At 36.1% G+C, this 12,391-nt stretch overlaps 1 protein-coding gene across 4 annotated transcripts in view; it reads right to left on the bottom strand.

The window, feature by feature from the left end:
* Positions 1-12,391, bottom strand: part of LOC121381245 (dihydropyrimidinase-like) — a 130,255-nt gene that overhangs the window by 47,524 nt on the left and 70,340 nt on the right. Inside the window, exon 1 of one of the 4 annotated variants that reach the window (XM_041510481.1) lies at positions 2,670-2,820. The exons of the other annotated variants lie outside the window; for them this stretch is intronic. Coding sequence (XP_041366415.1) covers positions 2,670-2,672 — 3 coding nt within the window. The 5' untranslated portion in view covers positions 2,673-2,820. Of the gene's footprint in view, positions 1-2,669; positions 2,821-12,391 lie in introns of those variants that run through there. 4 annotated transcript variants of the gene reach the window in all.

The following is a 12,391-nucleotide window of genomic DNA, read 5'->3' as shown; positions in this document are numbered from 1 at the left end:
AAGCCTATTTTTAGATAATTGTGAAAATTAGGTGTTTTCTGGTAGTCATGCACAATGGTCAACAACAAGTACTACTGGTTAAGAAAGCAATTGTTGGGAGGTTATTTCAATACTGGAATAAAAGACAGGGTTTAAAACATGAACCTTCTTTTATGAAACCCAGAAGAATACTTCAAGAAGAGTATTATCATCATTACTCATATATACCTGTTGCATACATTACGTAAAGTAATGCTAAAAAGGTTTAAATTTATTACTGAATAATAATGATTTAAAACCATTCTTGATAGCTCCGTATTGCTTCATATACAAAAGTTAAGAAGAACTTTGATATGGTGCTCTCCCACTGATCTACTGTACATTCAACCCCATTCCATCCAGTCTTGATTACATGAGCTAGATAGCTAGATAACTATTTTAATGTGCCCATATACCACTAGGGTTTCGAACACGCTCATCCAGAGTCCGACCTCCGATAAGATCGGTGGCCTGACTTGGGATGGTGGGGGGGAGGGTGTGTGTGTGTGTGTGTGTGTGTGTGTGTGTGTGTGTGTTTTTAGAGTTGATATTGGGCAGAATTTTGAAAATAGCAATTAGTAAAAAAAAAAAAAGCCAAAAAAAAAAAGAATTGACTGCTTGACCGAATATTTAGACAGTCCAAAAATAAATAAGAGAAAGAAGAGAGGATCGGACTATTTAATAATATTTTTTTTAAAAAGAAGTAATTTTGACATAAAATTTTGAACAAAGGTCTAAAAGTTTAAAGTCTGATCTATATGTCCACGTGAGTGGCCTCATTAAGGCCGTTTTGTTCTTGAGGACGTTGGCGCCTACGGAGACAAAATGAACTGCTTGCCATTGAAGTGTGGCACAAGTTTCCTCCACCTGTGACCTAGCAGGGTTTTTGCTAGCTCGACGTAATGGACGCCAGCGATGATCTTGAGTACTCTGTGGACGGTGTTGTTGTCCATATCCCTGAAAAGGATTCCTTGTCTGTACAGACCCTCCCGGCACGTCGTCACCACTAGGCAGATCGTCCTGTCTCTTAAGTCCGTATCATGGATGGCCACCTCACTGCCGTCGGGGAAGCGCTTGAAATTTCCCTCTTGGATACCTCCCGGCAGTGAGTCCATGTGTGGTGTATCACCAACCAAGTACTTAGCGTACTGGCTCTTGATCTTACTGACAGTGAGACTCCATGCGGCAAAGTCCCTGCCTCAGCCAGAGATGGAAGGCTGTGCCTTGGCTCGCTGGTCACTCGGGGGAGTGATGGCCTTCCAGTTCACAACACCAACTTTCTTGTTTGTCTCGACTGAGTTCCCTGTGGGTGGGGGTCTCGACTCGTCAGACTTCGCTGGCTGGGTTTCCTCAGCTGGCTTGGCTGGCTTGTCCGGTCGGACTGGAGGCAACGACGCAGAAGGGACCGCCGCTGTCAGCCGAGCCACCAGCTTTGGTACTCCCCTGTGCTGCCCCTGGCGCATGTTTCCTCTTCCTCGGTCCTATTCCCTTCTTCTGTGGAGCAGGGTTGCCGTACATCAAAGTCACGGTCACATGAGCACATATTGATTCATTAGTCATAGGCTATTGGATGTCAAACATTTGGTAATTCTGACATGCAGTCTTTGTTATATTTTCCCCATTACTAGCAAGGGATCTTTTATATGCACTTCTCCAGACAGAACAGCACATACCAGGTGCTTTGACAGGGCTTCTGGATTATGGTAGCCCCACTCCCATGGCTAGTGTTATTCAATGTTGGGCTAGTTAATAATTACTATTGCCATGCCCAATGGCTAGTGAAAACCAAGTTGTTAACTGCTGCATTTAAGTCTAGTGGATTTCATAAAACTTCTAGAAGCGCTGTTTAATATACCACTCATAGTGCACAGGTTGTGACAGTAAAAAAATGCAATGGGTCCACCAAGGTGGTTCGATCCTATGATCCAAGGATCTCGGGTGAACACTCCTGACTGAGCTAAGTCCTGCCTCAGCTGACAGCCTCTGGACAATGTACACAGACGATCACTGGTTGTTAATCAATTAAAATAGTACGTGTGGCAGATGATGCTTTCATCTCTAACCCTAAATCTCTCATTATCATCCTACAGACACATGGGGCAGGATGTAGCCCAGTGGTACAGCGCTCGCTCGATGTGCAGTCGCTGTGGGATTGATCCCTGTCAGTGGGTCCATTGGGTTATTTCTCGTTCCAGCCAGTGCATCACAACTGGCATATCAAAGACCGTCGTATATACTACCATGTCTGTGGGATGGTGCATACAAAAGATACCTTGCTGCTAATCGAAAAGAGTAGCCCATGAAGTGGCGACAGCAGGTTTCCTCTCTCAATATCTGTGTGGACCGTAACCATATGTCTGACACCATATAATCATACATAAAATGTGTTGAGTGTGTCATTAAATAAAACATTTCTTTCTGTCTTTCTTTCCAACAGACACACAGTCCAGACAGCTAATTTGCATGCCCAGGGCAGCATGCTTAAACCGTAACTAGATAATCATAAAAACAAACATTTCAAATTTTCTTCAAACTGATCAATTTAATAAATCATCAATGCCTGTCTTAAAACTGATCAGTTAAGTGCTGTATATAAAAAAAAAAAATTCAATCTAGTAAAGCAAATTTTTATAGCAAGTGTAAAACATTACCATTTTTCCTGTCCTTCATCAAATGCCTAGAAGAGGAAGCAGTTCCAGATCTGTGAAGAGTTCTGTGCAACTCAGGAACTACATAATCAGCTCTATATTATGACGCATAACACAGTCATCCGAACACGCCCGGTCTCGCACAACAAGGCCAGACGATTGCAAGTATAAATGTTTTAAGAGTATATTCTAGTGAATACAGTGACAATTTCATGTTAATCTTATATTTTACCCAGAGGCAAAGCTACCGTAAATGTGTCAGCAAATTATACAGTTTAATAAGAACTACATGAATTAATGTCATCAAATATAGTGGTAACAATTTGTCAATCTTAACTTCATGGGAAATTAACACAAATGTGTCTCTTCTTTTTGTTTTTTTCTCTTCTTTTTTTTAAAGTTATGTATGTGTATTAATGTTTAAATATATAATGCAGAGAATATGTATTTATGTTGTGCTTAGAGACTGTTTTCAATAGTGTCAGCAAGTACAAAAATATATTAAACCTTAGCCAGCATGAAATACAGCCCTGCCATGTAGTTTAGTCTTAAATGGAAATGTTTGTGATGATCTAACAAAACAAAAATGTATTTGGGAATATACAAATGGCACACACACGGTATAATGCAGACAGTTACATCTGCTAATAACAAACTGAGCATGTTGTGTGTAAAAAAAAGAAATACCGTATATCTTCGCCTATAAGTCGAAATTTTTTCACCCAAAAATTATTTTATAAATTGGGGGGTCGACTTATAAGAGGGTAAAAAAAATTCACCAAAAAATATTAGTTTTGGGGATTATTTTACAAGTTTTATTATTGAAGTATGCCATGTATTTATACTCAAATATGTTAATTTGACACATTTATTTTTTATAACCTATTTTTTTTGGTATTAGAACGGTTTTGGTTATGCGAAAAGGCGTACGATCTCACTCGCATGCCAAGACAACAGTCCACTTAGTTAAATTAACAGTCATCACTAATAGTAAAAATGTAAACAATACTAACTACCTGTTGCCTGAGTTTATTTTGAAATCTGGTCACTGGCATTAATGGTTGTTCAAACAATGTTTTGGCGGTGATTAACTTCATGAATATTACTGAGCTTTCCCTTAAAATAGACTGATCTCTGCAGTTCACTATCTAGAGCAATAGGGACACACATCATTTGGTACAAAAACCAGTGTACTTTCCAGAGTTATCCTCCTTACATGTATTAATATGGCGGCAAAACGTGATACTTTCAGTTTTATCGTAGTGATCTGTTGTCAGTGTTTATAAATAAAGTTGTTGTCTGTGCACATAACCATCTGTACAGTACTATACAGTAACAGTCAAACAGCTTTCACTCTCTACTAAGGGAATATTTCGTTTTGATGCTATGTAATAATGATAGTTTGATTGGAATAGTCTGATTATATTGCGATGTACAAAACGTGAAAACCGAAGTTTGTAAAATAATTTTCTTTTGTTCAAATATTATTGTTCTCATGTGCTGAAAATAAGAAATATTTCAATATTTATAAGTAGTTTTTCATGGGTCGACTTATAAACGGGTCAATAAAAAAATACGTTTTCAGGGCTTGAAATTAGGGACTCGACTTATAGCCGAGATCGACTTACAGGCGAAGATATACGGTAATACATTTGTTAATATTGATTTTCTTTACTGCATGGAAGCTCATAAACTCTGTAATATCCTACAGACACAACTTGTTACTGGTTACTGGTTGTATATATAATACCATTACAAAAACATGTCCAATAATGTTATCTATTATTAATGTTATTTAATGTACAAATTTGTAATGGAACACATAAAAATAATATATTGTCATCGGTATCAGTGCATTTCAAAACATATATGCCCATCCTTTAAATATATTGCCTTGTACATGTTTAAATCTGTAAATCTACTCTTGTAAACTTAAAACCTTCAAACATGAAAAGATCTATAAAGCAGGCCTACATCATAGTATATTTAACAATTTATACTGATATACATGGTGACCTTTTAGCATGTTTCAGCACTGTAAAGTTTACAATATCAACAAAAGTATTTTTCTTGAGGTCCGATTGAAACAGAAAACGACAATTGTAAAATATATATCATGTACACAACATATCAATACATATATATATAGAAGCTTTACTACAGGTACATAAGTAACATGTAAGCCAGTTACTGACAGCTAGGGGTGACAATTCTAATGTATTACAAAATACAGTGAAACCAGAGTTGTTTCCCTTTATCATAACTCTTTAGATCATCACAATTCTTTGAGTTAAATACATTACAATAACGAAAAGGTCCAATTTTCTAAATAAAAAAAACTATCTAGCATGATTGATTCTGGACTTTTTCAAGCATAACATAACTGTGACATCTTTTGCTATTTCATTTTCAAAATAAATGTCTAAAAATTAAGTTAACAGTTTTTCATTCCTGAGTTTTTTCCAATACAAAAGTATGCCTACCAACTGACCCATGCTAAAGCAGTCAGAAACTGTTTTGAGAAGATAGTCTAGGTTTTCCTATATAATAGAAGAAAATAAATAATACACATTTTTCATGAATCATGTAGCCAGTTACTTTGAACCACAAGATTTTGTAAGAAACCCAATTGCTCTAACATATTTCTAGTCAATTAGTACATGTTGTTACACTGATATTCCTGTGATATTTCCTGATATGTCCTAACAAGTACATGTACTGTTAAACTGACACAACTGCACACCCAGTGTGTAAAGTTACGGTACAATACATTCATTATAATATCACATTATTCAATAACTCGGGGAGCCGGTTTGGTTATGGTCTCTAACTACACTGCATGTCGAACCCCAGCAAAGATCAATAAACTGTGCACCAAGGCACACACAGAACACTTAGTGTAATTGGTGTGCATGTCATAGATCCTATAATGAGATGTAGTGAATAAAGCACCGAAGAGCATTCAACAATAGTGGCACAATTAATGGTACTAGCAATGTGGGGGTGGGTGAGGTGGTGTCCTAAACCAGTTTGCTGTCTGCTACTCGTCTGTAATAGGGTGGGTGGGCAGGCGGATGGATGAACAGTATATGACCCACACTTTGGAATCACCACTGAACAATGTATACAAGAAATTGTTTGGCCACATCAAGGCTTTTCATACAGAAGGCACAACAATTATTTATCCTGATTTAAGTCTGTTTATTTTAAAGCATACCAATTTTGATATAAAGAATAAAATTAAAATACACACTAACACAGCCTTCATAATATCAAGGCTCTTCAAGAAACAATCAAACAGAAAGCATAACAATTATGTATTCTGATTGATGTCTGTTTTATTTTCATTTTAAAGCATTTTGATTTTTACATTAATTTTTTTTTTAATAAACCTTTGTGTGTGTGTCTGTGTGTGCCTGTGTGTGCGCGTGTGTGTGCGCGTGTGTGTGCGCGTGTGTGTGTGTGTGTGTAGTTTAAATAGAAATATAAATACACTCTGTACTCATTTTCAAATAACTGTTTGAAATTTAAGACCATGCAGTTTCAGTTAGGGATTGTAAGTATATATGGTTTTATTATATGTTCTGTTTTATTTTTAATTATTTGCTTGGTGTGTGTTACCTTATATTCAAAAAAAAAATTGTCAGAAAAAGCTAATATTCAGCTTGTGTGGAAACTGCCTCCCTTCCAGACATGCCACGTTCCTGTGTCTGGAATGGACTCTGTAAGTCACTCTGACCTGCTTACAGCCATAATGGAGGGAGTGGGGGAATAACGTTTTCAAGACATAAATGAAACATAAAACTTTATAATAAAAACAATTAATAATAATAATCCCAGTTAACCATCCAGTTACTGAAATGGTAAGCTGGATTACAACAAACTAACATTTGGTTTTAATGGACGACCGTGACAACAAGACATCACCTGACCATGTCTGACCACTGACCATATAGCTTTATTGATTTTCCTCCAATGAAGAGCAAGTCTGAAGCAGGGATATCAATAATTTCACCCACTGGTACAAGAGGTTAGATTCAGCAACAGCCAACAGAAGAATACCGCTAAAATACTGACGAGTCAGCATTTCTTCACTTGCCGATTATTAGCTTTTGTCACTACACAATCGTTTTTAAAAATCCTATATTTCTGAGATTATTTTATTCTTTTCTCTTAAGACTTCAGTTATAATGACTCTTCTGTGGCAAAGGAATTTTCTTTCCCATGTCTGACATTTTATTGCATTTTCAGGGCTTTTTTTTTTTTTTTGGTACAGCTAATTTATTAAACTTAAAAGTATTTCAATTTGAAGACAGTTAATTTATGGTGTTGACAGCAAAAACACATTTATGTAATTAAGTCTGCAGTTGGGTTTGTCTTTTGCATTAATTCCTTCTTTAATTTTTTTCAATATATATATATTTTTTTAATAAAACTGTTTCTACAATGCCTACCGCATGACATCCTCATTCTTAAGATAATGGGTGAGGGTAAATTAAACAAAATTGTTTTTACGGACTACCTTATAGCAGCCACTTTAATAACTCAATAAGAATGTGTAAAGCCACTATTGACTTCTCAATGTCTCTGTCACTAACCACTACTAACTCTCTGTCTTGGACAGCCAGCCCAGATAGCTGAGGTGTGTGTCCACGACACTGTGCTCAAGCTTAATTGGTTGTAATCACAGTATAATAAGTATATAAATACAAAAACAACAAGCAGCCATTTTGTTCAAGGTTCAGACAATAGAATTGATTTTTTACAGCAACAGTATTGATTAGCTAGGAACATGAGTCTCGTGCACGTACTAGAAATAGCAGTGTAGTCATCCTGCCATTGCCTTCATGCATGACTATTACCAGGGAAATAGCACACAACACTGACAAACAGCTATTTGTCTTTCAAATGTAAATGCATCAGTTTTTACCACATATTATAATGGCCTATATGCCTATGATGACCAGTTTAGAAATCTATACTAAGGTCGACGAGTCACTTTTCGCACCCTGTAAACTTTCAAAATGTGTTGACTAGTAAAGTGGGTTGGTAGTTCAGCTGGAGCGTGTGTGTAGGGGCGTGGGAGGGTAGGTGGGGGTTTTAGGTCCCAAAGACTTCGTTATTTTTTTATGTCTGTGTGTGAGTTTGTGTCTTTCTCCCTCTCTTCTCCCTCTCTTTCCTATGCACCTATACATGACGTTTCCGTTTTAAGAATGCTGGAAAAATTCCATTGCAAAATTGCTATTGAATTATTATAACTTTTTTAACATTATTAACGCACCTGAATGTGTTTGAAGAAAATCTTGTGATTAAAACATTGTACCTATGGCTTTCAAGTGAAATTACGGTAAGATATGCTACATTTATTATGTACGAAGCCAAAACAAGGGTGCGAAAAGTGACTTATCGACCTTAGTATAGATTTCGAACAGTTGTGAACGTTATATTCATAATTAAGTGTTTGACTAGTTATCATAAATAATCAATTAATGTTTTATTAAATTAATTAAAAACACGTATTTGTCATTACAGCATGTGATCAGCTTACACTTGAAATAAAAATGTATTAATGAAGAAAGTAGTATCTGTGGAATGTCGTGTCAGCCAATCAGAAAGAAGTATACTCTTACAACAGCCAATCGTTAAATGACAATGTCAGGAGGACATACGATTTAGTTATGACAAAAGAGGGAAATCGTATGATAAATATGACCCTCGTTATGCTGTACCTCGTAGGTAATAAACATGTTTAATATACAGCCACTAATATTTTATTAGAAAAATATATTTGATATGTAATTACAATCGTTAAAAAGTCTTGTTAGTCGATAACATCTTAAAAATTGCAGCAAACTCAGGAATGTCCCTTTAACAGTCTTGGCATACAATCTGATCAAGACAGGAAATTCCTTATCACACACTATAAGATACACTGTGTATCATTCACAGTAAGTTGTGTCTGTCATCTGATACACAGGTGCTATTTAAATTTTTATTTCTACTCTGACCTTTATTACTGTTTATCTCACCAAATTATCCATTTCCTGCTTATTTTATTAATAAACATGCACCAGTTGGTGTAACAGCTTGCACAAAAACAGATGGAGTCTATCCATAGAATTCATTCAAGAATATAATGTACTGAAAGGCATAAATAACAATTCAATGGTTTTTTCACTGCATATTCTCTTATAGAAATGTCATATCATATATATTAAGTATGTGAACATATGAGATATTGGTAACAACTGTAACTGAACATATGACATATCAGGGGTGTAAAAAATAGTGGAACGGCTCAAGGTTGCCACACTCTCCTTTCAAATTCACCTGTGAAGACCATTTTTACAGATACAACAAATATGAACAAAAAAGTGATATGGTCATGTCGTACCTCTTTGAAAAGTGGTACAGCCATGGCGGTACCGGCTGTACCGTCTGCACTGACCTTGCATACTGGTAACAACTGTAACCAAGAGAGGATTTTGTTCAAATTGGAAAAACAATAGAATAAATGCTTTTGACATTAAAAAAAAAACACCCACAACTTTGGTGTTTATTGTAACAATTTTACACAGGATTACATATGAAAATTCTTTTGCACGCATGTTGCCTGCACTCATCTCCCTATAAAAGCAACAGGTTTTTTCTTCTTTTTTTTCTTGGGGGGGGGGGGGGGGGGGGGGTCCGTGTTTCTAATAATAATAAGACATAACATTTCTATTAAGTAAATATCATTGCGTTATTTATGCCTATTAGTATACTAATACAAATACAAGTTTAGGAGTGATATATAACATGGCTTTCAAAAGTCTACTCGATGTGCTAAAATGGAAGTGTATTGAACATGTGTACTCCACTAAGTATACATATGTAGGGAAAAGGTGTGCTCAACAGAGTATATTGTATATCAGTTGACATCCATGAATATAAACGATTTATTTTTTCAACTGGTCATTGAGTCCTTCATATTGAAAACAACAATCAAAACCTAAGAATACTTGGATCTGCCATAATCCTGTGTCAAAGATTTGTATTTGTATCTGATTATTATTACTATTATTATTTGTGTATATGATCCTGTAAATGAATAATACATGAATAAAGTAATTTTTGTTTATCACCTTTTTGAAGGGCCTGGCCTGAGTTTGCAGCCATTGTGAGATGTTTCTAACTAACAGAGGCGTTTTAGTGACAAAAAATACATATTAAATAAATTTTCTTGTTTAGCCAATGTGTTTGCAGCCGTGTTCTAATGTTTGTAGGGGGGGGGGGGGAGATGGACTTAGCCCAGTGGTAAAATGCTCAAACGGGGTGGGGTGGGGGGGGCAAGACGTAGCCCAGTGGTAAAGCACTCATTTGATGCATGGTCTGTTTGGGATCAATCCCTGTCAGTGGGCCCATTGGTCTATTTATCGTTCCAGCCACTGCACCACAACTGGTATATCAAAGGCCATGGTATGTGCTATCCTGTCTTTGGGATGGTGCATATAAGAGATCCCTTGTTATTAATAGAAAAATATAGTGGGTTTCCTCTCTGAGACTATATGTCAATAGCCAATAGTGTGCTTTAGTGGTGTCATTAAACAACACAAACTATGTAGCTCGGTTATTGTTAACTTTTAATGTGTGAGAAATTATTGGCAGATAAAATCCAATTTGAGCTACTACAAACATTAGAGCGGCTAGAAACACTTTGTTTATATAAACACTAATATTCTAAAATATAAACATTGATATTCTAAAGAGAAAAATATTTTGATTACTAGTATGTAATTTTAATCATCAAAAAGGATCTGGTTGTCATAAACATATTTCAATGACAGTAAACATAGGACAGTCCCTTCAACTTTTATCTAAAACAATTTTAATTTCTATGTCTTAGTTAATTTTTAATTTAAACAGCAAAATTAGTTAATTTTATAACTGTGTTTAGGCAAATTGGGGGTTGTAGAAAGTATAAACATGTATATATCTGGCAGCAGGTTAATACCAATGGAACTCCTCTAAACCGGACACCCTATGGACCAAGTAAAAAGTCTGGTTTTAAGAAGTATCCGGTTGAGAGAGGTTCTCTTCTGTACAGATATTTAAAAAGAGGCTGCAAAAAAATGTCAGGTTTTGAGGGAATTCCAGTTTACAGAGGGTCCGGTTTTGAGAGGTTTCGCTGTACCAGTAATAAATACTATAATGTAAGGCTAGTTGATTAAACTGTTACGTAAAAGCTGATTAATTACTGTAATAAATACTATTTTGTAAGGCTAGTTGATTAAACTGTTACGTAAAACCTGATTAAGTACTATAATGCAGATTATCTGATTACACACAACAAGCAGCACTAAAAGATCAAGGTTAATGTTCATGTAAATAAACTCAATATGCTAAAATACCCATGCTTGATTAGCAACACCTTTGTGTCCGTAGGTGTAATGACCCATTCAATACAGGCTAATGGTAGGCGGTACCAAAGGAAAAACCTTTTGATTATTTTATAATGTAAAAAGGTTTTGGGTACTACCATAAAAATTGTGAAAACTTTTTCATTCCCTCATCAAGTCTACTTTGGTTGAACTTATTTGATTGTTTGTACATTAGATTTAGTACATTTGTTAATGTGCGGGGGTGGGACGTAGCCTAGTGGTAAAGCACTCGCTTGATGAGCAGTAGGTCTGGGATCAATCCCCATCGGTGGGCCCATTGGGCTATTTCTCATTCCAGCCAGTGCAACACGAATGACATATCAAAGGCTGTGGTATGTACTACCCTGTCTGTGGAATGGTGCATATAAAAGATCCCTTGCTGCTAATCGAAAAGAGTAGCTCATGAAGTGGCAACAGCAGGTTTTCTCTCTCAATATCTGTGTGGTCCTTAACCATATGTCTGACGCCATATAACCGTAATTAAAATGGTTTTAGTGCATCGTTAAATAAAACATTTCCTTCCTTCCTTCCCTCATCAAGTCTACTTTGGTTGAACCTGTTTGTTCATTTGTACATTTGATTTAGTACACTATTTAATATGTTGTATCAAAAAGAAGCAAGGACCTATTATACAGATTCATGTTCCTAAAGAAAACTGGGCACTGGTTGGAATGGGACAAAAGCAGTGTCCCTGGAGGAAAATAGATCTTATGACCCCACCATACTTTATGGGCAGGATGTAGCTCAGTCGGTAGGGCGATCGCCTGAGGTGCTTGCATAGATGGGTCAAATCATCTCAGTGGACCCATTTTCTGATTTGCTGTTTTCCCATCCCAAAAAGGGCTCCATCATCAAAGGCTGTGGTATGTGCTGTCCTGCCTGTGTGAAAGTGCATATAAAAGATCCCTTGCTGCTAAATTTAAAAATGTTGCAAGTTTTCTCTACGACTTCATGTCAAAAATGAACAAATGTTTCACATCCAGCAGGTGATGATTAATAATATATCAAAGTGCTTTAGTGGTGTTGTTAAATTTAAACAAATTTTAACTTTTAACTTTTTGTACCTCAGGTGAGGATTATATCTCTAACTATACCTTAGATAGCCAACATATGTAGCACCAAAAAAACAACAACAAAAAACAACAACAACCCCACATGTATGTAAATTAAAATGAATGAATGAAATATATGCCTCACAGCAACTTTGTATTAAGACACAAAAAAGGCTAGTTTCTTAGTTCAGGTTTTGGACCAGTCCTTATTAGCATATAACAGTTTATTGTCAGTTTCCTCGTCACATGTTAT

This window comes from Gigantopelta aegis, chromosome 9 (genome assembly GCF_016097555.1).
Source record: "Gigantopelta aegis isolate Gae_Host chromosome 9, Gae_host_genome, whole genome shotgun sequence".
Classification (NCBI taxonomy): Eukaryota; Metazoa; Mollusca; class Gastropoda; order Neomphalida; family Peltospiridae; genus Gigantopelta; species Gigantopelta aegis.
The sequence above is the reverse complement of the archived record's forward strand: the minus strand, read 5'-3'. Positions and strand labels throughout refer to the sequence as shown.